General features: G+C 54.9%; 1 protein-coding gene and 1 long non-coding RNA gene across 2 annotated transcripts; both read right to left on the bottom strand.

The window, feature by feature from the left end:
• Positions 1–3,047: 3,047 nt before the first annotated feature.
• On the bottom strand, positions 3,048–4,234 carry LOC120394843. The gene is made up of 3 exons (XR_005592413.1): positions 4,137–4,234; positions 3,745–3,777; positions 3,048–3,327 (listed from the first exon to the last, which is right to left on the bottom strand). It is a non-coding gene; the product is annotated as an uncharacterized LOC120394843 (long non-coding RNA).
• A 292-nt stretch (positions 4,235–4,526) lies between these two features.
• Positions 4,527–24,110, bottom strand: LOC120394811 (class I histocompatibility antigen, F10 alpha chain-like). Its single transcript, XM_039518958.1, has 7 exons — positions 24,034–24,110; positions 20,901–20,952; positions 18,354–18,453; positions 10,818–11,078; positions 9,132–9,407; positions 4,730–5,008; positions 4,527–4,567 (listed from the first exon to the last, which is right to left on the bottom strand). Exons 1-7 carry the CDS (start codon positions 24,108–24,110, stop codon positions 4,527–4,529), a joined length of 1,086 nt encoding a protein of 361 aa, XP_039374892.1.
• Between the last annotated feature and the right edge of the window lie 465 nt (positions 24,111–24,575).

The raw sequence follows: 24,575 nt of genomic DNA, 5'->3' as shown, positions 1-24,575 counted from the left end.
CAGCGCATCCCCAAGGCCAAGCTGGACGTTTTGGTTCCAGCCCAAGAGCTGACAGAGGGAGGGTCCGATCGCTCCCTGGGACGTGAACATCGGCAGCAGAGCTGTCGGTGCCATTAAGGCACCTGCCTGGATTATGGCTGATTCGGTAACAGTCGATCTCTTTCCCCCCACACAGAGTCACATTCCAATACGCCCGGTTACGCTGAACGCCAGACGACGAACGTAGTGAAAACAACAGGACTTCGCAGGGTTAAATGTGCAGGTGCTAACCCCGAAATACCTGCGTGTGATCTTTCCAGTAGCGAGGCTGCGTGGCCTAGGGCTGGTGTCGGGATCGGAGCAGCTATTCTATAGGCGCTGTGCTCATATAGATTCTGTGGGTCTCTCTCACACACACACCCAGAACGCTAAGCCAGAGGCGTCCACGTTCGCTAATGAGAACTAGAAAACACCCAGAGAGGCAGACGCTTTTGCTGGGTGTTTCAGCGCGACTCACGGGGGTCCATTCAGCCGGCTGGGCTGTGATTAGCCGGGGGCCTTGTCAGCCCACGTGTGCTAAGGTCGATGGCTTTGTAGGCCAGCTAGCGGTGACTCGCTTGTAGGTGTCAGATCTTCGACGCCCCACGTTGCTGGATATTACCCCTCGGTGGCCAGCGAGGGGTGAATGAGGCACAGGGCACTTTGTCAGGTCTGGTGGCATGGCATGGCCAGAGACCAGCAGCCAGGGCAGCCCAGCTGGCCTAACGAGTGAAGGCAACCTCAGGCTCCCGTGGCCAATCAGAACGGGGCAGTCTCTTTCTGAGGTCACTGGCATCACCCAATGGGGTCTGATTTAGGACCCCTTTATGCAAATAAAAGACCTCCTAATTCCCATAATTTTGGGCTCAGAAAGCCCTCGTATCCAAAAATAGATGCAGTCCATAGGTCTGTAGGTATCTGAGACAATGGAGGCTTTCAGGTGTAAGAATCTCTTTGTTCTTACTGTGGAAAATTACAGCAAAATGGAGTCTGGAGTCACATGGGCAAGTCCCTGCACTTTGCTGAGTTACAAGGCGTGTCTGCCTTCTCTCCATGGGTTAATTGTGTAGCTGATGGTCCTTAATGGGCCATCAAGCAGGCTGGGCAGAGCTAACACCAACTTGTCTGGGACATCACCCAGAAGCAGAGCATAAATTTGAAGTACAGACAGTATAGAGCCAATACTTATAACTTCAATTACAAAATGATACATGCACACAGACAGCATAATCCTAACCAGCAACCCATAGCCTGGTCTTAGACACCTTAGATGACCCCCTTTACCTAAGATTTGGTGCCACTACAGGACCTTGGTTGCAACCCATGTTCTATATGGTCCCAATTTATATCAATAATGTCACAGGGGGCTTATTCCTTCACTCGCTTACTTCCCTGGTCCTTCTCACATGAACAGAGAGCGACAATACGCGAAGTCCGAAGGTGCAAACAATTTGCTGTTTATTGGGGTGAACTGCCAGCAAGCACTGATTTCATTTTCCTTCCTTAGCGTCCCCTTCCCAGCTCTGACGCCACAGAGCCTCGCCTGCGTCAATGTTCCCACTCCCCCCCCTTAGTGAAACATGAGTCCAATTCTCCCACCCCCATTCCCCATTCCTGTTCCCCCCTTACTTCCTGATTCTCTATATAGTCTGCAGTCAAAGCTGAGTTCTGCTTAGCCAGACCTTAACCAATCGTTCTACTGAAATTTAACTAACCAATCCTAACACACTGCAACATGGGTATTTAACCAATTATATCCCACCACCTTCATTGGTTTACACCCAACAAAATTAGTTATACAGCGACAGAAACAATCACAGAACCAGACAGAGATTATACAGCCAAACAATAGGGAAATGGGGACTACAGTGACAGAACAACACTGAAATGAGGACTTCACAGCCCAGCTGTTGATAAGTGAGTTCTTGCCAGACAGGATGCCATCAAATGAAGTTTCCTTTTACATCTCCTAGGCTCTTCCCTTTCTCTGGAGGTGACAGGAATATCAGGGAAGGGTTGTATTCCTAACAGCCAATGGCGCCTTATTTCAATGTGACTAGTTTGGGATGTGAGGATGTGACCAGACACTTCCCAGCTTATGGCTGCCTCTGCTGCTTAGCCCAAAGGTCTTAGCCTAAGAACAGGACGTTACACTGTCACACTGAGAGAAGGCCCTATACAGGCTGACAGTGATTCTAATTCTTTCTTTTATACCTCTACAACTAGCTACGTGATAAGAATACACCTGAATTCTTAAAGTACAGGCCTTTGCAGACAGGCCTGAATATCTATATCCTAACAAGAACAGGAGCACTTGTGGCACCTTAGAGACGAACAAATTTATTTGAGCATAAGCCTTCGTGGGCTACAGCCCACTTCATCGGACGCAATGGACCATTGCATCTGATGAAGTGGACTGTAGCCCACAAAAGCTTATGCACAAATAAATTTGTTAGTCTCTAAGGTGCCACAAGTACTCCTGTTCTTTTTGCAGACGCAGACAAACACGGCTGCTACTCTGAAACCTATATCCTAACAGTAGCAAAGAGTCCTGTGGCACCTTATAGACTAACAGATGTACTGGAGCATGAGCTTTCATGGGTGAATACAATGAATACTTCATCAGATGCACGAAGTGGGGATTCACCCACGAAAGCTCATGCTCCAAAACGTCTGTTAGTCTATAAGGTGCCACAGGACTCTACTGCTTTTACAGATCCAGACTAACACGGCTCCCCTCTGATAGAAGCAGCAAAGAATCCTGTGGCACCTTATAGACTAACAGACGTTTTGCAGCATGAGCTTTCGTGGGTGAATACCCACTTCTTCGGATGCATGTAGTGGAAATTTCCAGGGGCAGGTATATATAAGCAAGCAAGAAGCAAGCTAGAGATAACAAGGTTAGGTCAATCAGGGAGGATGAGGCCCTGTTCCAGCAGCTGAGGTGTGAAAACCAAGGGAGGAGAAACTGGTTCTGTAATTGGCAAGCCATTCACAGTCTTTGTTTAGTCCTAAACTGATACTATATCCTAACAGAGAGGTTGGAGCGAGTCGGCCCTTTGGGGAGAAGTTGAGGCAAAGTCCCGGCTGCAGAAGCAGAGACGCAAACGCTGCAATACGAGAGCCTGAGGCCCAACACCGAGAGACGAAACTGCTCTAATGACCAGGGCAGGAATCGTCAGAGGACAGAGATCGCCCAGCCTGCGGGGTCAGCAGCTGGGCAGGGTCACTGCCCCTAGCACTGGGATCTCACACTCCAGGGGTCTGTTCCTGATGACGAGCAGGAGGCAGAATCTTCCCCGCTCTTTGCTGTGGAGAGAGAGGAAAATCGTTCAGAGGCGGCGTTAGCTGTGGGGATCCCAGCTAGGGAAGGGGGAGGGGAATTCAGCTCTGGGCTTCCCCCGCACTGCACCCCCCGTGCACCCCACGCTAACTCCTCTCTATGGAGTGACCTGCCCCAGGCTGGGAATGCACACGGGGTTTGAACCCCAAACGCAGCGCGTGACCCCGGTCATACCCGCCCTTGACAGACACCGCTGGGCTCTGGCTTTTCCCTCACACTCGGAAGCTCCCGGTCAGCCGCTCTGGCCTGCAATGGGCCGTTGGAGCGATGCCTGTGACTCACGCAGCCCAGCCCCATCAGTGCCCACATCCCTTCTCCCCTCATGGGGACCCCCCACCCATAATGCACTGGGGCGCCGGGCCCTGTACCCTGGATTTACTCACTGGCTGCTGGAGCGTAGCCGGGTTTCATGGGGCCTGAAACACAAGCAGAGAATGAGGGTCAATGCAGGGGAGCAGGGAAACCCCTCCCCCCGCGGAGACCCTGACGCTCCCCGCCCCCATCCCCCAGACACAGGGCTCCCCGTGACCTCGACTGCACCTTGCCCAGGCCAGCCCCACCCCAGTGCCCCCCACAGCAGGCACACGGCACCCAGCCAACGACAGAGCCCACTCTGCCCCCAGCAGGGCCGGGTTACAGTCATCAGCCCTGCCCCATGGCCCTGCCCCTCCTCTGCTTGGGGGGCAGTGGGAGGAGCCATTCCCCCGTGGGCTGGCTGGGCTGCCCCACTCCCCAGACCTCCCCACATCCCGGCTCCGCGGGGACCGGCTCTCACCTGCTGATTTTCTCCTCCACAGGATGACGCCGGCCCCTACGGCTCCAGCCAGAACCAGCACGGCCAGGACGATGGTGGCCAGGACCCAGGGGGACAGGGAGCTCTTCTTCCCAGGGGCTGTGGGGTGGAGAAGGGCCCAGGTCACCGAGGGGAGCAGCCGCTGGGGCATCCTCCTGGGGCAGCCACAGGCCTTTGCCTTGAACGTCTCCCCGAGGGCGTCTGCAGAGACCTGGCCCCAGGGGAGGGGAAAGGCTGAGCCGGGAGGGGGACGGGGATGGGGCCAGAGGGCGGGTGCTCTGCCGGGCACTGCCAGACACACACGCCACACAGCAACCAGGCCCTTCCCTCGTAACGACGTCAGCCTGTGGAACTCACTGTCACTGGATGCCATCATGTCCAGAAAATCAGATTCTCTGAGGGATCGGCCATTTCTGTGGGTCACACGAATACCCAGAGCTAGACGAGTTCACACTGACGATGGGCAGGGATATTGACCTTCCTGTGGCAGGGCCGCACCCCATCTCTGTAATTCCCATGGGGCCGTGCCCCCAACCCCTGGGTCCTGCTATTCACCTACCCCCCACCCTGCTTACCCCAGACAAGCACGAGCTCCGGCAGGCTTCTGTGCTCCACTCGACAGGCATAACGGTGCCCGTCCTCCTGCTGCGGGGAGATCTCCAGGGATGACTCTGTGTAGTAGGTACCATCAGCATTGGGCAGGATCCCACTGGAGTCCTTCTCCGCCAGGATGTCTTCTCCATCCCGCACCCAGGAGACGTGGATGGGACGCGGGTAAAAGCCCCGGGTGTGGCAGGAGAGGGTGACAGAGCCGTCTGGGTCGTCTCTGCGGGAAACTGAGACCGTGGGAGGTGCTGGGGGGGAGACACAGCGTGTGAGCCACATGCCAGGGGCTGGCACCAGTAACAGACAAGAGATAAAGGCCCCACAGCAGGTGGAGCACTCACATGTGTGTGAGACCTGGTCTGCACCCGTTTACACTGATTTGTAAATGGAGCTAGTTAATCTGGTGTAAATCCCCTTGTGATGCTGTATGGAATTGAGAGACACTTTATATTATTAATAACAACACTATTGTAAAATTGCAATAAATCATGCCAGATATGCCGTGTAAGGTGTCATTGACAATGGTATGATTTGTGAAGGATGATCATCTTGTTTAGATGTTTGTATCACCTTTGTACTGTGAGTTATAGATTTGTATGGTTTCAAAACCTGGTATATCAAAACTTGTGCTGTGTTTCTGGGTGACGCCCCCAGACAGATTGGCATCAGCACTAAGCCTGCTAGATGGCCCACCAAGGGACATCAGCTGTACAATGAACCCATTGAAAAAATCCAGGGACCGCACCGTATGAATCAGCGAGACATGTAGGGGCTGCCTATGGACACAACTCCAGGGCCTTTCCCTGCCTGTGCTGGGAGCTTGTGTCTGGGACACAGGAAGTACAAGCCACATGGTACAGGATATAAAAAGGCAGCTGCATCATCTCCATTTTGTCTTCAGTCCTGCTTCTCACCTCTGGAGTCATCACTTCTCTACATACTGAAGCCTTGAACAAAGCACGGACTGACCCATGCCAGCGGTGGATGTTCCAGAGGGACTTTCAAGCCAGCAAACTCACCAACACTGCTAGGAACCTGAGAGATGGACTCTGACTCGTATGTGTGTATCTGATTGCTTTACTGTTCAGCAACTTTCTTCTTGTTCTTTTCTTCTCTAATTAACCTTTAGTTTTTGACACTAAAGCACTGGCTGGCAGCACGGGATTTTGGGTAAGATCCAACCTAATACTGACCTGGTAATGTGGCTGGCCCTTTGGGGTCAGAAGAACATTTTGTATAGTGAGCAGAGTCTTTAAATAACTTCTCGCTTTAATGGACCTAGGTGCTGATTGGGAGCCTGTAACGAAGCTGCCTCTGGTGGGACACTACTGAGAGCATCAATTTAGGACAAATTGCTCAGAGCAGGGCAATCACAGTCACAACTCCAGGCTGGGGGGGAGGAATAGCTCAGTGGTTTGAGCATTGGCCTGCTAAACCCAGGGTTGTGAGTTCAATCCTTGAGGGGGCCACTTAGGGATCTGGGGCAAAAATTGGTCTTGCTAGTGAAGGCAGGGGCTGGACTCGATGACCTTTCAAGGTCCCTTCCAGTTCTAGGAGATTGGTATATCTCCAATTATTACATTTAGGCTGGGGTCCTTTGCACCAAACCTGCCAGACAGAGAGGACTTCAGTCTCACCCCACTGGCTAACCACAAGTCACACAAGCAATTCCCTTAGACACTCCAGTTTCCCAGTATCACCACCAGCACCGCTCCTTATGGGGATGAATGGTTGTGAAAACCAACACCCCAGTAAAAGAAAAAGGGTTCTCTCCAACCCAAAGGACTGAACCCCAGACCCAGGTCAATATACAAGTCAGATCTTACCCATAAATCACCCTGTTGCAAATCCTTTAAAATCTAAAGGTTCATTCATAAAAGAAAGCAATATAGATGAGAGCTAGAACTGGTTATGTTCTTGGTTCAGGCCTGTAGTAGCAATGGAATAAATTGCAGGTTCAAATCAAGTCTCTGGAACATCCCCCGCTGGAATGGGTCATTCAGTCCTTTGTTCAGAGCTTCAGTTTGTAGCAAGGTTCCTCCAGAGGTAAGAAGAAGGATTGAAGACAAAATGGAGATGATGATGGTGCCTCTTCTAGTCCTTTTGCCATGTGGCTTGTGCTTCCTTTGTTTCAACCACAAGCCACCCAGCACATGGCATAGAAAAACCTTAGAGTTCTGTCCACCGGCCTGTCCCTGCCTTGCTGAGTCACAAGGTGTATCTGTAAAAGCAGCAAAGAGTCCTGTGGCACCTTATAGACTAAGACGTATTGGAGCATGAGCTTTCGTGGGTGAATACCCACTTCTTCGGATGCATGAAGGTGTATCTGCTTCTCTCAGTGGGTCAGTTGTAGCTGATGGGCCTTAATGGGCCATCAAGCAGGTTAGGCAGAGCTGGTGACGCCACATTGTCTGGGATGTCAGCCAGAAGCAGAGCACAAGTGTGAAATACAGACAGGACACAGCCAGTACTTGTAACTTTAAATACAAAATTATACCTGCACCCAGAGAGCATCATCGTAACCAGCCAATCATAACCGTGGTTGCACCGATGATCTATATGGTCACCTGTAGCGGGGTGGCTATCCGCTCCTGCCCTTTTGGGGCTTTAAAACAGCCCTGGGAAGGGGCTTTAGGCTGGGCTGATTGGGGGAAGTGGCTGCAGCTGGGGCCATGCCCCAAACAGAGCTACAGGGCCTTATAAGTAGGCCAGGGAAGCCAGGAGCAAACAGTCTCCCTCTGGCTGTAGAGGGAGAAGGGCCTGGCTGCAGGGAGCTAGAGACTGGATACCTGAGTAGAGCAGGGCTGGGGAAAGGCAGAGGAGCTCCAGCCTGGAAAGCCCCAGGCTGTGGCCTAGCAGAAGGCCAACAGGTACTGGGGGTTGCAGGGGGCAGCCCAGGGGTAGGCCAAGGCAGCAGGGCCAAACCCTCCTTGCCAGTGATGAACAGGCTGATACTGCAGCCTGCCCCAGGGCGTGGGGCTAGACAATGACTGTCAGTAGCCAATACTGAGGCAAAGTGGGGCTAGTGGGTTGGGGGTTCTCCTGGGAGGGGGAGACCCAGTTAAAGGGACACCGGGGTCCTGGGAGGGACATGGGGGCCAGGAGCAGACAGGTGGATCACTGGCCTGCAGAGGGCGCTCCGAACGCTGGACTGAGCTAATTCCCAAGGACGACCAGTAGGAGGCGCCGCAGGGGTGAGTCCGACCCGTTACATCACCGTTCACATCAATAATGTCACAGAGCCAGAGAACTGGAATGCAGTGAAGAAGGCTGTGTGATTTCTTTTTTCAGCTTCATGATAACCAGTGTGGGGAATCAGAAGCACAGTTTGTAAACTGGTTAGTGAATCTAACTTCAGTGTTGATCACCAGTTTTGGAAGAATCTGCTTGTCTTTTTGCAGCCTGCCCTGAGCTGGGCATTTTCAGTGGGGGCTGCCCAAGGCACCTGGCTCACACCCCTCTGCAGACTCACTCAAACTGCTCACATCGGTGGTAGCTGAACTGGGTAGTTACCAGAACAGGCCTGGGCCCGGCTCTCCTTCGCTGCGCGCGATCCCGCGCTGTAACACGGCTACATCCCGGCAGGCTGTCACTGGGCCACCCAAACACGCGTGTGCGATTTAGGGGCTAAGGGACAGATTTCCAAACGCCCCTCAGTGCTTCACCCCAGTGATTTCATGGGGAGCCAGGCACTTCTGTTCGGAAATCCCAGCTGGCCCCTGTCTGCATCATCAGGTGCTTAAATCCCTTTGTCACATGGTCCCCGTCCCCGTCCATGTCTCTGCCCTCGGCTGTGGAGGTGCCAGCGCTGGGCAAAAAAACCTCAAAACAATTTTTTCTTTGTATAATGACAGCGTGCATCCCCCTCCCCCGCCCCACCTCCTTCACACTCACAAGGGGCTGGGCCTTTTCTGGACCAAACTTGGCAAAATTAATCAACTCACAGCCCAGAGCTGGGACGTTTCAGCCCGAAAAGGGAAGTCTGAGGGAGCTGGAAGCCAATTGAAAAGGCCCCGCAGAACGGAGACGCCCAGGCAGCAAGAACCGGCTAATAACCCGTCTGTGCTAATAGCAGCCTGTAGCTCTCGTCTAGTGCTTGTCGTCGGTCGATCTCAAAGCACTTTATAAAAGAGGTTGGTGCCATTACCCCCATTGTACCGATGGGGAAATAGAGGCATTGAGAGGGGGAGTGACTGACCCAAGGTCACCCAGCAGGCCAGTGTCAGAGCAGGGAATAGAACCCCTATGCACTGAACTGCGACTCAGGACACTACCCACTAGGTCACACTGCCCCTTCCAGACATGCCCAAGTCCCATTGGTGTCCCTGTGCCCCGTCCCCCCCAATCCATAGCTCCCCGCTGCTCACTCACCCTGCTGCTCCAGGACCCCTCTCCCCTGATGCACCAAGCTCTGCAGGGTCCCCAGGCACTCGGACTGCAGGTACCTCCGGACGTACTGAGTCCAGAACTTCTGTGTCTCCCAGCGCTGCTTCTGGAGGAAGGCCGGCTGCATGGCTGCGACCCACGTCCCCGTCTGGACATCAAAGCTGATGAAGTCCCTCCCGTCGTAGGCACACTGGAACTTTGGGTCCATGGGGTCCTGGTCACTCAGGGCACAGCCCACATGAACCTGATCAGTGTGAATCCCTGCGGGGGGGAGAAAGCTCAGACCCTGCACTGAGAGCTGGGAAATGTGTCAGGGTGGGGGTCAGAGTGGGGCTCGGCTGGACGGTGACACCTGGGCACTGAGATCTGGTAAATGTGTCGGGGGAGGAGGGGGGGTGTCAGAGGGACACTAGGCCAGTCGGTGACACCGGCACTTTACCGTCTCCTACCATGCGCTTGGCCTCTTGCTGAGCTAGCAAAGAATCCCAGAGGACGCTGAGGGGCAGGAGGGGTCAGAGCACAACCATGGGAAGGACTGAGGGGTTGGGGTCCTGCCAGACAGTTACTGGGCCCCGGCGTCTCTGCAGTGGTGAACACGAGCAGTGCCATACGGGGTGAGACCAAGGTCTGACAGTGACCAATACCAGAGATTCAGAGGGAGTGCACAGAACGGGGTAATTCTGGAGTGATCCATCCCGTCTTTCCCTCCCGGCTTCTGGTGGGTGGAGGTTTAGGGTCTCCCCAGGCATGAGGCTCCATCCTGGCTCACAGCCATCGATGGGCCGATCTTCTAGGAACTTCTCTAGTTCTTTTTTGAACCCAGTGACCCTTTTGGCTTTAGAACATCCCCCAGCAACGCGTTTCTGAGGGTGAGTGTGTGTTGCGTGGAAAAATACTTGCATGTCTTTGTATTAGACCTGCTGCCTATTCATCTCATCAGGTGACCCCTGTTTTTTTATTGTGGGAAAGAGTAAAGACCACTTCTCTATTCACTTTTTCCCCACACCATTCTCGACTTTACAGACCTCTATCATATCCCCTCTCAGCCGTCTCCTTTCTAATAACAGTCTAATCTTCTTAGTCTCTCCTCATATGGAAGCTGTTCCATGTCTATGATCATCTTTGTTGCCCTTCTCTGAACCTTTTTACAGTTCCACTGTATCCTTTTGGAGATGGGGAGACCAGACCTGCATGCAGTATTCAAGGTGTGGGTGCTCCATGGATTTATATAGCGGCAATATGATGATTTTTGTCATATTTTCTGTCCCTTTCCTAATGGTTCCTAACATTCTGTTAGCCATGGGAAAGGCTGTTTCCACAAAACTAATTTTTCTGAGAAAATTTCAATTTGTCCAGAAAACATGGTTTTTCTGTTGGGGAAATTGAAAGGAAAGATCCTGGGGCTGCCTGGCTCCCTGCCTGGGATTCTCCTGAGATAGAATTTCTGAAGTTTCCTTCCCGCGGAAACCTCCCATTTCTGACTCTTCTTTCCGATTGGGAATGAAACCACTTCCAGGAATGTGAAATTTTCTGTGGGAAGAAAACTCCATTTTCCAGCCAGCTCTGGTTTGGGCAGCACCTGGCACAGTGAGGCCCCGATCCCCAGTGGGAGTGATTCTGAGCGGGCTGCTCTCGCGTGTCCATTAATAACAAGAACTCTCAGACACTCACCGCCCGTCTGGTTGTGCTGCTGCATCCACCTCCTGATATCTCCTTTGGAGCCCTTCTCGTGCTGCCAGAACTCCCGGGTCTTTTCCTGGAGATACTCAGCGCCCAGGGCCTGTTCTGCCCACTCCTGAGTGGATCTGACCTCTCGCGTGTCACTGCTGTAGTACGCGATCTGAACATCATCCAGCTTGGAGATCATGAAGTAGTGATGGGTCCCCTCTTTGTGGGTGACTCCTGTGACCAGCACGGACAGGCTGTGGTGCCCTAAAGAAACAGGAGTGAGGTTGAGTTAACAAGCGGCTTCCTCCCTTGTTCAGGGGACAGCAGGGTCACCCAGTGGGGACCAGCAGAGGCCTCCCACCCCCAGCCACGTCCCCCTGCCCTCAGCCCCATCCTGGGCGAGGGACAAGCTGGGATCTGTCACTGACTCACAGGAATCAGGAAGGACGATCTCTCAGCCTGCGCCTCTGAAAGTTGGCGGCTTGTTTAGGGAGGGTCAGACATTGATGGGGGTGGTGGTCAACTGCCCCCTAAAGGACTCCCCAGTTCGAATGTGCAAACTGCCTACAGCGGAACTGGGGCTTTCGTGGCCTGTGTGCCTGTCTCTGATGTATGGTGAGTATGTGGGGCGTGTGTGTGTGGTGTCTGCACAAGTGTGTGTATGTGTATGAGGTGTGCACAGTGTCAGAGAGAGGTCTGCATGTTTGTGGGGAGGGTGCGTATGGATGTTGGATGTGTAAGGCATTTTGTTTTCAGTTTTAACTGACTTTTTACTGAAAAATTTACCCCAATTTTGGTTCACTCAGGTACACGGAAATACTGATTTTGTAAAGAAAATCCAACCTGTGACAGTATGTAGCTGTGTTTAGGTTAATAATAAATTAGTCTAAGTGTAAATAGGAGGTTCCCTGTTAACGTAAGGCAATGAAGAGGAAGTTACAAACATGTGCAGATCATGATATAAACAACAGTATTAAACTCCCTTGATGTTCTAGACTCAGACCTTTTCCCTCTTTGTTGACTTTTTTTCTGTCCTCCCGTCCTCAAGTATTAACCCTGACGTTGACTCAAAACACTGGGCAGTTAATATCTGGCACTGGTTTTCACCCATTTATAAAAATGTTTGTAATTAACACCGATGGATTCCCAGGAAAATTTTAAATAAGATAAAATCTGAAAACAAAGGGTGTGTATGTGTGTCCTGCTGGGATTTGAGGTTCACAGGGGGGCAATCAAGCACCTCCCCCCGTTTCTGTGCCAGAGGCAGGGGACAACAAGCCTCCCACGCTGCAGGGAAAGCAGCCCCCAGAGTTTCCCTGACTAGGCTGTCTGCCACATTACACGGCCTGGGTGGCGAGATGGATGCTGTGCACAGGCTGGGGGAGCAGGCAGGAAGACATACATTTGCTCCTAGAAATATACATTGCCTTCTTTTGTTTCCACCTTACCTGAGCCCGGTGCCCCCTGCCCCCAGCTGGGCTGCTGCACAGCGGTGCCAGAGCCAGGGCACCAGGGGTAACCGGAGCTCACCTGACATGGAGTTTCGCTGAGGTTAGATGACCCCACTGCTGTATTTACCATGACACCACTGCCTGCGAGGGTCGCTGGGCCGGTCCCCCTCTGCTCCCGTAGCGCGGGCCGGCTCCTCTCCCTGTGTCAGTCACCCTGCTTTGACCTCACCCCTAGGGGTGGGGGGCGGTTCTTGGGCTGGTGTGTGGGGATTTCTGGCAGAGCCCCTAAAGCAGGATGGGGGGACGCGGCTCAGGCCCATGGAGGAGACGGAGCCCAGGGGCTGGAGGGTCGTAGATTTCAAGGCCAGAAGGGACGTTCACTACCTGGACTAGGGCAGCGCCTAGGAGCCTCCATCGTGGCCAGGACCCGGCTGCGCGGGTGCTGTACAAACGCAGAACAACGAGACGGTCCTAGCCCTGAGGGGCTCACACTACAGTCTGAGTTTGTGCATGGCTGCACCGTGGGAGCCACCGGCCATCTCTGGGTCCAGCTGGAGCAGGACTGTTCAGAGCCATAACTGGCCATTTTAGTTCCTGGGGTGAGCCAGAATATTTGCCCCTTGTATTGTTGGGGGGTTTTGGTCATTTTTCTTCCTCTCCCCCATTTTTCCCCCCTGCAGCTTTGTGCCCTGGGCAGCGGCTTGCCGCCCTGACCCCACCCTGGTTACAGCCGTTCAAGCCCTAGGTGCGTAAACTGCTCCAGTCACCCCCACTCCCATCATTCACGGAATATGTCGGCCTTCTCTCCCCTCTGCCCCGCCCCCCACCCGTTACTGGTAATTGCATTAATCCCGGCGCTGCTGCTGGCGGTGGTGCTGCCTTCAGACCTGGGTGGCTGGAGAGCGGCGGCTGCTGGACCGGGTGCTGGTGGAGGTGGCAGGGGCGGTGCTGGGGAGGACTAGTTATTTAATCCTGTCCTGCCCTGCAAGTCCCGCTGTTTTTATCCTGCGCCGCTATCACGGCAACGGGTCCTGCAGAACCCCCAGGATCCCAGTTTGTTCAGACCCCCCCAAAACCTCTTGTGCCCCCCAGTTTGCCCCCCAGTTTGCCCCCCCCCCTGTGTCCGAGGGGGCTGCCCGGCCTGTTACAGTGACACCCCCAGCTGGGGTCCCCCAGCCCCCCCAGCTCCCCCGTACTCACCGCCCGCCGCGGCTGGAGCCAGGAGCGCCCCGCAGAGCGCCAGGAGCAGCCCCCAGGCCATGGGGCCGGGGCGGGGGGGGCAATAGGCGCCGCTATGAGACAAAGCCCCGAATATCCGGACGTGGGATCCGTCCCCGCTGTGTCCCTGGCACTAACTCGCACTAGCGCTGTCCCGGCACTTTCACTTTCACGTTCCGAGGTGTCGCAGCTGCCCGGGCCCGTCCAATCAGGACGCAGCCCGAGGCTGCTCGTCATCGGTATCCGGGCAGACCGGGCTGTGCAGGTTACTGCGCACAAACATCCCGTGGCTGCGGCCCGTGGGGCTCCCCCAGCCTGGCCTGGGCCCGGGGGTGCGAAGGGCTGAGGGGGGCGGGGGCTGCAGGGCCTGGCGGAGCCCGGGGGGCTGGGCCCGCTCTGGGGCAGGGCACCGGGTACCGTGGGGCAGGGGCACAAAGGGGCCAGGAGCGACTCCCGGCTGGGAAGGAGAAGGAGGTTTCGGACCCTCCGAGGGGCGAGGCCGGAGCAGCCCCCATAGGAGCTGGGGGGGGGGGCACGAACCATCCCTCCATTGCCCGAACCAGGGGACACGGTGCAGCTGGGCCCTGGGTCCCCGGGCCTCAGCCCCTCCCCAGCCCCTCCCATACTCACCCCCAGCAGCCGCTGCCCCCAGAAGGCACCAACAGACCCCCAGGGCGACAGCCAGGCCCATGGTTCCTGCCCTGGGAAGGGGTCTCACCCCCTGGCCTCGGGGAAGCAGCGGGCGAGCCAGCCGGCAGCCCCTGCAAACAGCCTGTGCACTTTGCTCCCTGCACGCCCAGGCAGTGCCAGGACCGAGGCCTGACCGGAGCAGGTAGCAGCCGTGTGCCAGGTGCGGCTCCCTGCAGGGCGTGACGTGTGCTGTGTGCACAGCTAATCCTGGCACCTGACCGGCCAGCGTCCCCGTGTGCCCCCTGCACAGGGCTCAGTCACCAACCAGCAGCCACCTGCCTCCCTGCGTCAGGACAACGCAGGATCATGGCCCAGGTTCTTATACATTTCCAGCAGCCTCTTGGCCTGAGAAAACAATCGGCTTAACTCCTTCTCCCAAACATCCTGGCAATTAGCACAGGGGAATTTATCCATTAAACAGTTCAGATACAGGTTACCACAGCCTTCAAAGAGACACAGAGACAATAATACTATTTCACTCAAGTGTCTTCCTAAATGTTAATATTCCTTATTCGATCTTTGAATCAAAGCTCTAGCAATAGACAAGACTTGTTTGCTGACATCACAAGCCCTGAGCAAACATCTCCCCTTCTACCTCTAACAATGCCGGCTGCATTTCACAAGTCAATTCATTTCCAGATCTTCCTAACCAGGCTCTAAAGTTCGGCCCTGGGTCAGGTCAGTCTGGGAGGTAATTAACTCTTTCTGGTCCTGTCACTTGTCAATGAATATTACACTCATAACGTCACAGGGCCAGGTATGAAATCTTCATCACTATCATACCTAGAAACCGTTCATTGGAAACCCCAGATATGTAAGTAGATCAGAAAATGTCTAGGAAGACGCGATTAGGTTTATCCTTTTTATTTCTTTATGGCTTGTGGACTCCTCTGTCCTAACCTCTGCTTTGCTTGTAACTTTTAAGCTGGACCTCAAGAACGTTATTCTTGATGCTTAAACCTTCTAAGTGTTTTTTTTTAAATCTAGCAATAGCCTGAATTTCCAGATGTATTTGCTTTCTTTTTGCTTTAATAAAATTTACCTTTTTTAAGAACAGGATTGGATTTTTGTGTCCTAAGAGGTTTGTGCACACGTTGTTTAATTAGCTGGTGGCAACAGCTGATTTCCTTTGTTTTTCTTTCTCAGCTCTTCCCCGGAGGGGGGATGAAGGGGCTTGAGGGTACCCCACAGGGAGGAATTCCCAAATGCGCCTTCCTGGGTTCTCAAAGGGGTTTTGCACTTGGGTGGTGGCAGCATCCACCCATCCAAGGTCAGAGAGAAGCTGTAACTGTGGGAGTTTAATAACAGCCTGGAGTGGCCAGTATTAATTTTTAGAGTCCCTGTGGTCCCCACCGTCTGCACTCGATGTGCCAGAGTGGGGAATCAGCCTTGACAGCACGTTGTCTAGACAGACTTATGTGTAGTGCTGGGGAGGAGCCGGTGATCATGGTACATGTAGGTACCAATGACATAGGGAAGCGTAGGAGAGACGTCCTGGAGGCCAAATTTAGGCTGCTAGGGAAGAGACTGAAATCCAGGACCTCTATGGTGGTATTCTCAGAACTGCTCCCAGTTCCACGCGCAGGGCCAGGTAGGCAGGCAGAGCTTCAGAGTCTCAATGCGTGGATGAGACGATGGTGTAGAGAGGAGGGGTTCACGTTCATTAGGAACTGGGGAAACTTCTGGGATGGGAGGAGCCTATACAGGAGAGATGGGCTCCACCTAAACCAAAGTGGAACCAGACTGCTGGCACTAAACATTAAAAAGGTTGTAGAGCAGTTTTTAAACTAGGAGATGGGGGAAAGCCGACTGCTGCAGAGGAGCATGTGGATCGGACACAGACTTCTCTTAGGGGAGAGTCTGATGATAGAGAATCTCCAGGTTATAGTCAGGAGCAGAGGACGGAAGAGGATAATGTAAGGGCCGGATCAGATGATAAACAGTCACATAAAAAAGAATCTGGCACATCAGAAAAGGGCAGACAAATAAACAGGGACAAGTTTTTAAAGTGCTTGTACACAAATGCCAGAAGTCTAAATAATAAGATGGGTGAACTAGAGTGCCTTGTGATAAAGGAGGGTATTGATATAATAGGCATCACAGAAACCTGGTGGACTGAGAGCAATCAATGGGACACAATCATTCCGGGGTACAAAATATATCGGAAGGACAGAACAGGTCGTGCAGGGGGAGGGGTGGCACTATATGTGAAAGAAAATGTAGATTCAAATGAAGTAAATATCTTAAGTGAATCCACATGTTCCATAGAATCTCTATGGATAGAAATTTCATGCTCTAATAAAAATATAACATTAGAGATCTATTATCGACCACCTGACCAGGACAGTAATAGTGATGATGAAATGCTAAGGGAAATTAGAGAGGCTATCAAAATTAAGAACCCAATAATAGTGGGGGATTTCAATTATCCCCATATTGACTGGGAACATTTCACCTCAGGACGAAATGCAGAGATAAAATTTCTCGATACTTTAAATGACTGCTTCATGGAGCAGCTGGTACGGGAACCCACAAGGGGAGAGGCAACTCTAGATTTAATCCTGAGTGGAGCGCAGGAGCTGGTCCAAGAGGTAACTATAGCAGGACCGCTTGGAAATAGTGACCATAATACAATAGCATTCAACATCCCTGTGGTGGGAAGAACATCTCAACTGCCCAACACTGTGGCCTTTAATTTCAAAAGGGGGAACTATGCAAAAATGAGGGGGTTAGTTAGACAAAAGTTAAAAGGTACAGTGACTAAAGTGAAATCCCTGCAAGCTGCATGGGCGCTTTTTAAAGACACCATAATAGAGGCCCAACTTCAATGTATACCCCAAATTAAGAAACACAGTAAAAGAACTAAAAAAGAGCCACCGTGGCTTAACACCCATGTAAAAGAAGCAGTGACAGATAAAAAGACTTCCTTTAAAAAGTGGAAGTCAAATCCTAGTGAGGCAAATAGAAAGGAGCACAAACACTGCCAACTTAAGTGCAAGAGTGTAATAAGAAAAACCAAAGAGGAGTTTGAAGAACGGCTAGCCTGAAACTCCAAAGGTAATAACAAAATGTGTTTTAAGTACATCAGAAGCAGGAAGCCTGCTAAACAACCAGTGGGGCCCCTGGATGATCAAGGTACAAAAGGAGCGCTTAAAGATGATAAAGTCATTGCAGAGAAACTAAATGGATTGAAGTGTCACTAGAGGAGGTTTTGGAATTAATTGATAAACTCAACATTAACAAGTCACCGGGACCAGATGGCATTCACCCAAGAGTTCTGAAAGAACTCAAATGTGAAGTTGCAGAACTATTAATTAGGGTTTGTAACCCGTCCTTTAAATCGGCTTCGGTACCCACAGACCAATGACTGGAAGTTAGCTAATGTAACACCGATATTTAAAAAGGGCTCTGGAGGTGATCCCGGCAATTACAGACCGGTAAGTCTAACATCAGTACCAGGCAAATTAGTCAAAACAATAGGAAAGAATAAAATTGTCAGACACTTAGAAGAACATAAATTGTTGGGCAAAAGTCAACATGGTTTCCCCGAAGTCCTGCCTGGCTTTGTGGGGAGCAGTTCCAGAGCATCACCCGGGGACTCCGTGACAACTGGTGGCAGAGGTGGGATCTACTGCACCCCGTGGACGGTGCTTCCTGCAGTAAGTGACTGGGGAGCAGTAAACAAAGGGGGATTGACGGGGACCAGGCGTGCTGAAGATTCAAAGAGAGATGGTTTCAGGGGGCGATTAACCCCTGAGGGGTGGTCACCTCAAGAAAGGCTGGCACACTAGGGGTCCCCCTGGAACCCGTGGGGAGCGGCGAGCACCCCGGCCTGTGAGCGGCCAGCAGGAAGATGTATGCCACGCAGCGCAAGTGTGACCTGGTGGGGCTGTGCCAGCGGAGAGGGCTGCGCAGTGGGAAGCTCACCAAGGACCAGCTGATTGCCCAGCTGGAGGAGGGAGATCGCGGGAATGAACCGATCCCTGTCTCTGAGGGAAGCAGCCCGGCAGATGCAGCACAGGCACCAGTGTCTGTCCCCGCTGGGAGTGGTCAGCCGGCCGCTGAGGGCTTCCCGAGACCCCCCCTTCCTATGCCTAGGAGAAAGGCGGGGAGGAGCCCAGCGGCTACCGAGGGCACCATGACCCCCTGGCCAGCAAGGGATCTTCCCAGCGAAGCTCACCCCCCAGCAGGGGATCCTCCCAGCGAAGCTCGCCGGCCAACAGGGGATCCTGCCAGCGAAGCTCGGCCTCCATGGAGTGGAAGCGGCTGAAATAGGAGAGCTAAAACCGAGAGAGCTGGAGGATCGTGAGAGACAGAGGCAGCATGAAGAGAGACAAAGGCAGCGGGAACTAGAGGAGAAAGAGAGAGCATGAACTGGAGCTGGCGAGGCTGGGGGACAGCAGGCCCCGGCTGCGGTGAGTGAGGGGGGGCCCAGGACTGCGCGGAGCTTTGATAAGTCCATCCTGGCCCCGCGCAAGGAGGGGGAGGACATGGGTGACTTCCTGGGTGCCTTTGAGACGGCCTGCGAGCTGCACCAGGTAGATCCTGCGGACAGGCTCTGGGTTCTCACCCCCTTACTGGACCCCAAGGCCATGGCATTGTATAGCCAGCTGGGAGAGGAGGAGAAAGGGAACTACGAACCATTCAAGCAGGCCCTGCTGCGCGAGTTTGGGCTGACCCCTGAGATGTACCGGGAGAGGTTCCGGAGTCAGGATAAAACCCCTGAGGTCTCATATCTGCAACTGGCCGTCCGCATGGAGGGGTACGCCAGCAAGTGGGCAGATGGGGCCCAGACCCCGGGGGACCTGGTTAAACTGCTGGTACTGGAGCAGCTGTATGAGCAGTGCCCATTCGACCTGAGGCTGTGGTTGAGGGACCAAAAGCCAGAGAACCCGCGACATGCAGGGCGGCTGGCCGATGAGTTTGTGAAGAGCCGGTTGGGGGGTGGCAGGGAGGCACCCCAAAGGAACAGGCTCGTCGCGACGCCGAGGGAGAGTCATCCTGAGACCACCCAAAAGGGGAATCGGGAGAACCCCCTCCCAAGGGGAACGGCCAGCGCCAGGGACAACCGACCGGTTCGAGGGGACCAATGGGACATGCGCTGCTATCACTGTGGCCAAAGAGGCCACATACAGACCTGGTGCCCCAGGCTCAGGTACAGACCAAGCAAACTGGACCCACAGAGGGTTAACTGGGTAGCGGCCCAGCTGGACGAGGGGCAGGGGTCCCAGGCAAGGCGGCTGGCAGCTTATCAACTGTTCAGGAGGGAGGAGGGCCCCAGGCCACCTCCTCCGCAGAGCTGGATGCTCCGGACACCAGGTTTTCCGTTTACAGGGTGGGCGCAGGGCTGCCCCTCCGGAGCGAGTGCCTTGTTCCCCTGGAGGTGAATTGGAGGGAAGTCTATGGATACTGGGACACGGGCGCTGAGGTGACGCTGGCCCAGCCCGAGGTGGTGGGCCCAGATCGGATGGTGCCCAACACCTACCTGACCCTGACGGGGGTGGGCGGGACCCCATTCAAGGTGCCTGTGGTGAGGGTGCACATGAAATGGGGGGACAAGGAGGGCCCCAAGAAAGTGGGGGTGCACCCACATTTACCCACTGAGGTGTTAATGGGGGGGACATGGAGAACTGGCCAAGCAACCCCCAGGGTGCCCTGCTCATGACCCGTAGCCCAAGCCTGCACGGGACACTGCGCCCTGACACCGGGGAAGGCACTCTGCCCGAGGCACCGGACCCTGACCCGGTGGGGAGGAAACGCCCAGGGACAGGGCTCAGAGAGGCTGTGGCCCCAGACCCAGCCGGTGAGAGAGAGCAGATCTCCGCCCCTGCCCCAGCGGCTGAGTACCAGGCCGCGGTGCGGGAAGACCCCTCCTTGCGGAGGATAGGGACCTGGCCAGCCTCGTGGGGGGGACAGACCATGGGACGAGGTGGCCGGAAAAGGTTCCTGTGGGAGAAGGGGTTCCTGTACCGAGAATGGGCTCCCCCAGGGAAGATGGAGTCAGGGGGGATCAGGAGGCAGCTGGTGGTACCCCAGGAGTATCGCCACCAGCTGCTGTGCCAGGCCCATGACATTCCCCCCTCAGGGCACCCGGGAGCCTGGCGTACCCAGCAGCGGCTGCTGCAGAGCTTTTACTGGCCTGGGGTCTTTGCCCATGTCCGGCAGCACTGCCGCTCCTGTGCCCCCTGCCAGAGGGGGAGGAAGGCCCGGGACAGGGGGAAAATGGATGTAGGACCCTTGCCCAGCACAGAGGAGCCTGTCCAGAGGGGGGCCAGGGTCAAAAGGGGGGCTCTGAACCGAGAGAGCCCGAATCCCAGCCCCCCAGCCTGGAACGCGGGGAGAAGCCCCCAGCCCAGCGTGCACCCCAGGGGTATTGGGGTGGGAAAAGGGCACAAGCTGCATCAGCCTTCCCACCTGCACCCTGCAAGTGCCCTCGAGTCCCCCCGACCTAAAGGGGGCAGGAAACTGGAAGGGCCTGGGGTAATTCTCACCAAGGAATGGGAGGGATGTTGGGGGCGTCCCTGGGAATGTAGGTGGGTTCGAACTTCCCCAGGTCACTGGCTGAAGTGACCCCGCTCAGTTCGGTCCTGAAGGGGGGAGAGGTGTGACGAAGTGGGGCTGTTCTGGCTGTGTTCTGTGAAGGCTGAGTGGGGAGTGTTGGCCTGAGAAGGTTGCAGGGGAGTTGGGATGGCCAGCACTGGGGAAGGGAGGATACCTGAGCATGTACCTGAGAACGCAGGAGGGGGGTTGAAGTCCAGGTGACACCTCTGCCCTGGACGCTGAATAGAGGACACACAGGCTGAGTGAGAGTCTGGAGGGAGTTTCAGTTTGGAGCTGGCTGGGAAATGGAGAGGGGCCCCAGCAGGGCTTGGGCTTCCCAATGGGGCTGTGGCCTCCCTGGGGGCCCCAGATGGACCTAACTAAAGGGGGTCCTGCTGTCTGTACTGGCAAGACCTGGTTTGGCCTGTGTTCCTCTCATCTACATAAACCCTCTGTGTCCCTGGCTGGCTGAGAGTCACGTCTGACTGCGCAGTGGGGGGGCAGGACCCTGTGGCCCCCCCAGGACCCCGCCTGGGCGGACTCGCTGTGGGAAGCACACGGAGGGGCAGAGGATGCTGAATGCTCCAAGGAGAGACCCAGGAGGTGAAGCCGTGGGAGCTTCTTGCCCTGCAGACAGGCTGCTCCGAGGGAGAGGAGGCTCCCCAGAGTCCTGCCTGGCTCGGTGGGGAGCAGCTCCAGAGCAGCACCTGGGGACTCCCTGACAGCAGCCCCCCTTGTCACTTTCACTAGTGTTGCCAATCACAAGCCCAGCCGGCCAATCAGAATGTGGGGCGGGATCTTGCTGGCAGTATCCCAGCAGAACAGGGTCTGGGAGGTTTCTCCCCAGAGCTGCAGGCGAAGACCATTCACCTGGCAGCACCCCAGGGAGGCTCTGCTAGCGGGTGCCAGGGGGGGACAGACTCCAGCACCTCGGGGGTCAGTCCCCACCCCCACAGCCTCCTGCACATGGGAGACCAGCTGTCAATTCTCACAATGTCCTAGCTCCCAAGGCCAGACGGGCCCATCTAATCTGAGCCCTGCCTGGCCCAGGCCAGAGCCCTGCCCGGCATTCACTGCTGGTTGAACTGGGGCAGATCTCTTAGCAAACCTCCAGTCTCGCACTGTTTGGGGTCTGTTCTGAAAGCCCCAGCTCCCGGAGTCCTGGGGTTCTGTGAGAAGGAGACTCTCCTCTTTGATTTTAACAAGCAGGTTCCTAGCCCTGGGGTTTGTGAAGAAAAGTTTGAAAACTTCAAGTGAAAGCGACTGAAAGGCCCAGAAACCAGGCAAAAAAAGAAATACTATGCACAGTCAACCTGTGGAACTCCTTGCCAGAGGATGTTGTGAAGGCCAGGACTATAACGGTTCAAAAAAGAACTAGATAAGTTCCTGGAGGACAGGTCCATCAATGGCTATTAGCCAGGCTGGACAGGGATGGTGGCCCTAGCCTCTGTTTGCCAGGAGCTGGGAATGAGCGACAGGGAATGGATCACTGGATGATTCCCTGCTCTGTTCATTCCCTCTGGGGCACCTGGCATTGGCCACTGTCAGGAGACAGGAGACTGGGCTGGATGGACCTTTGGTCTGACCCAGTCTGGCCGTTCCTATGCTCTTAAGATATATTGGAATTGGAAAAGGTACAGAAAAGGACTGACAACAACATGATTATTGGGTAAGGTCTGAGTTATATATTGACCTGGCTGTGTGGCTGATCCCTTGGGATTAGAATGGCCTTTTGTTTGATGAAATTGGTTTTAAATCACCACTCATTCTGAAGTCTGGTGTCCGGGCGCTGAAATGAGTGCTGCAATGCCTAAGGAAACTGCGTTCCTGACTTCTTGTTAACCAGTGAGGTGAGAGAGTTTACTTTTGTTACTGGCTTAGTATCTCTTATGGGAGAATAACCCCCCCTCTGGGCTGCATCTGCTCTATGTCCTGACTTTGACATCCTTAGCTATGAGCCACTGAGGCACAGCGACAGCATTAAGACACTTTTCCACAGGGCCCCCGCTGTGTAGCTGGATAGGAGAATGGGAAGCAGACGCAAACACGGCGAGTTCTGTACGTTTCTATCCCTTAACCCACTTCTAGCACATAATGAAACAAAGGGCAGCTCTGGCTCATGTAGCTGGGCAGCAGCAAATCAAAACAAGCACTCACCAGAGCTCCCCTCTCCGGCATCATGTGCACCAGAGACAGAGCGCTGGGACTGGCCTGAGCCCCCCGGGGTGCAGAAGAGGTCCCGGCTCGCCAAGCTACCAGACAACCGTCACCTGTCCCACCTCATCCTCCATCTCCACTTCCTCCTCCGGGGTGAGTCTGCTGGCTGCTCTCTCCAGCCCCCCGAAGCGTCCCCAGGGCTCTCGGTGGCGGAGGTGGGGTTGCCGCTGAGGATGGCATCTAGCTCCTTGCCGCACCGGAGTGACGGTTTGCCTCCCTTGCCTTCTGGTACGCCTGCCTCAGCTGCTTGATCTTCACACGGCCCTGCTACATGTCCCGTCCGTGGCCCTTATCCAACAGGCCACGAGAAATCTTCTCATAGGTATCAAAGTTCCTACAGCTGGAGCAGAGCTGGGTCTGCACAGCCTCCTCCCCCTACAGACTCAGCAGATCCAGTGACTCAGGTGTGCTCCAAGCAGGAGAGCACTCGCTGCGTGGAGCTGCCATCGTCAGTGGGGAGGATGCAATGTGAGCAAACAAGGAGCGGAATTTCAAAAATTCCCGGCCCTTTAAAAGGGGGAGGGCGGATGCCCGTGTACCTGGGTGCAGGGCAGCAGAGTTTGAACTGCTGACCAGAGCGGTCAGGGTGGGCATTGTGGGACACCTCCTGGAGGCCATTTACAGTGACATAGCCAAGCGCAGTGTCTACACTGACACTTTGTCAATATGTTGCCGCAAAAAGCTCTCTGCCTCGCGTCGAGGTGGTTTTATTTGGTTGGCGTAGCAGGAGAGTTCAATCGGCGGGAGGAGCAGTGGAGCGTGTACACCTCCGCTGTTTAGTAGACAAAATTCTGTACTGCAGACAAGGCCTCAGTTTCCCCCTCTGGAGATCATGGTGTTGACTGTGGCCCAGGGGAGCGGAGAGATTCCATTCGCCTTGTCAAGTTTTGTTGAGCTCAGAGACGGTCAATGTTCCCACAGCCGCCATCGTTAACAGCCTGTCTCACCCCCCTGCCCCCAGGCGCTCAGGCCTGTCTGACATTTCAGCGTCTGTGACCCAGTGACCCCCCTGCCGGCCTGCGGCCCCTCCCCAGGGTCAGCTCTGCTCCGCCAGCCTGGGATAGAAACCGGAGTGACCCCGGCCCCGGTGCTGACAGACCCACCTGCTCGGAGCCTGGAGCGCCTCCTGCTGGCTCTCCGCAGCCGTGCGCTGGCACTGCCCGGGCCGAGCCCCAGCCATGCGCTGACCCACAATTCCCAGCTCTCCGGGCGGGTCGCAGAGCTCCAGCCTGGCCGGGAGCCCACGTTCTTCGTTAAACACGACTGGTTCCGTGGGGCGTTACAGCCACGGACGGTTCCAGCGAGCGAACGCTGCAGCCCAGGGCTGGGGCATGGGACCAGCGACGGCGTTTCCAGCCAGAGACCGTCACAGACGCCGGTCGGATGTGTCGCCTCTTTAATGTATCTTACAAAACACTCTTCTGGCGCTCAGCCAGTCGAACACGCCTGCCCCCCGGGGACTCCCTGCGCAGAACCGACACCCCAACGCAGGCGATAAACCAGTGACCCGACATCACACACTAATCCGCCGCTGTCAGGATGGTCCATGTCACCCTGGGCCGGGGGGAGGAGGGGACGGGCCGTCAGGCTGGTGCTGGGCTCTTCCCCGGGGCGGGGGGAGGAGGGGACGGGCCGTCAGGCTGGG

This window comes from Mauremys reevesii, unplaced genomic scaffold (genome assembly GCF_016161935.1).
Source record: "Mauremys reevesii isolate NIE-2019 unplaced genomic scaffold, ASM1616193v1 Contig8, whole genome shotgun sequence".
In the NCBI taxonomy this organism is placed as follows: domain Eukaryota; kingdom Metazoa; phylum Chordata; order Testudines; family Geoemydidae; genus Mauremys; species Mauremys reevesii.
This window is presented reverse-complemented; position numbering and strand designations above follow the sequence as displayed.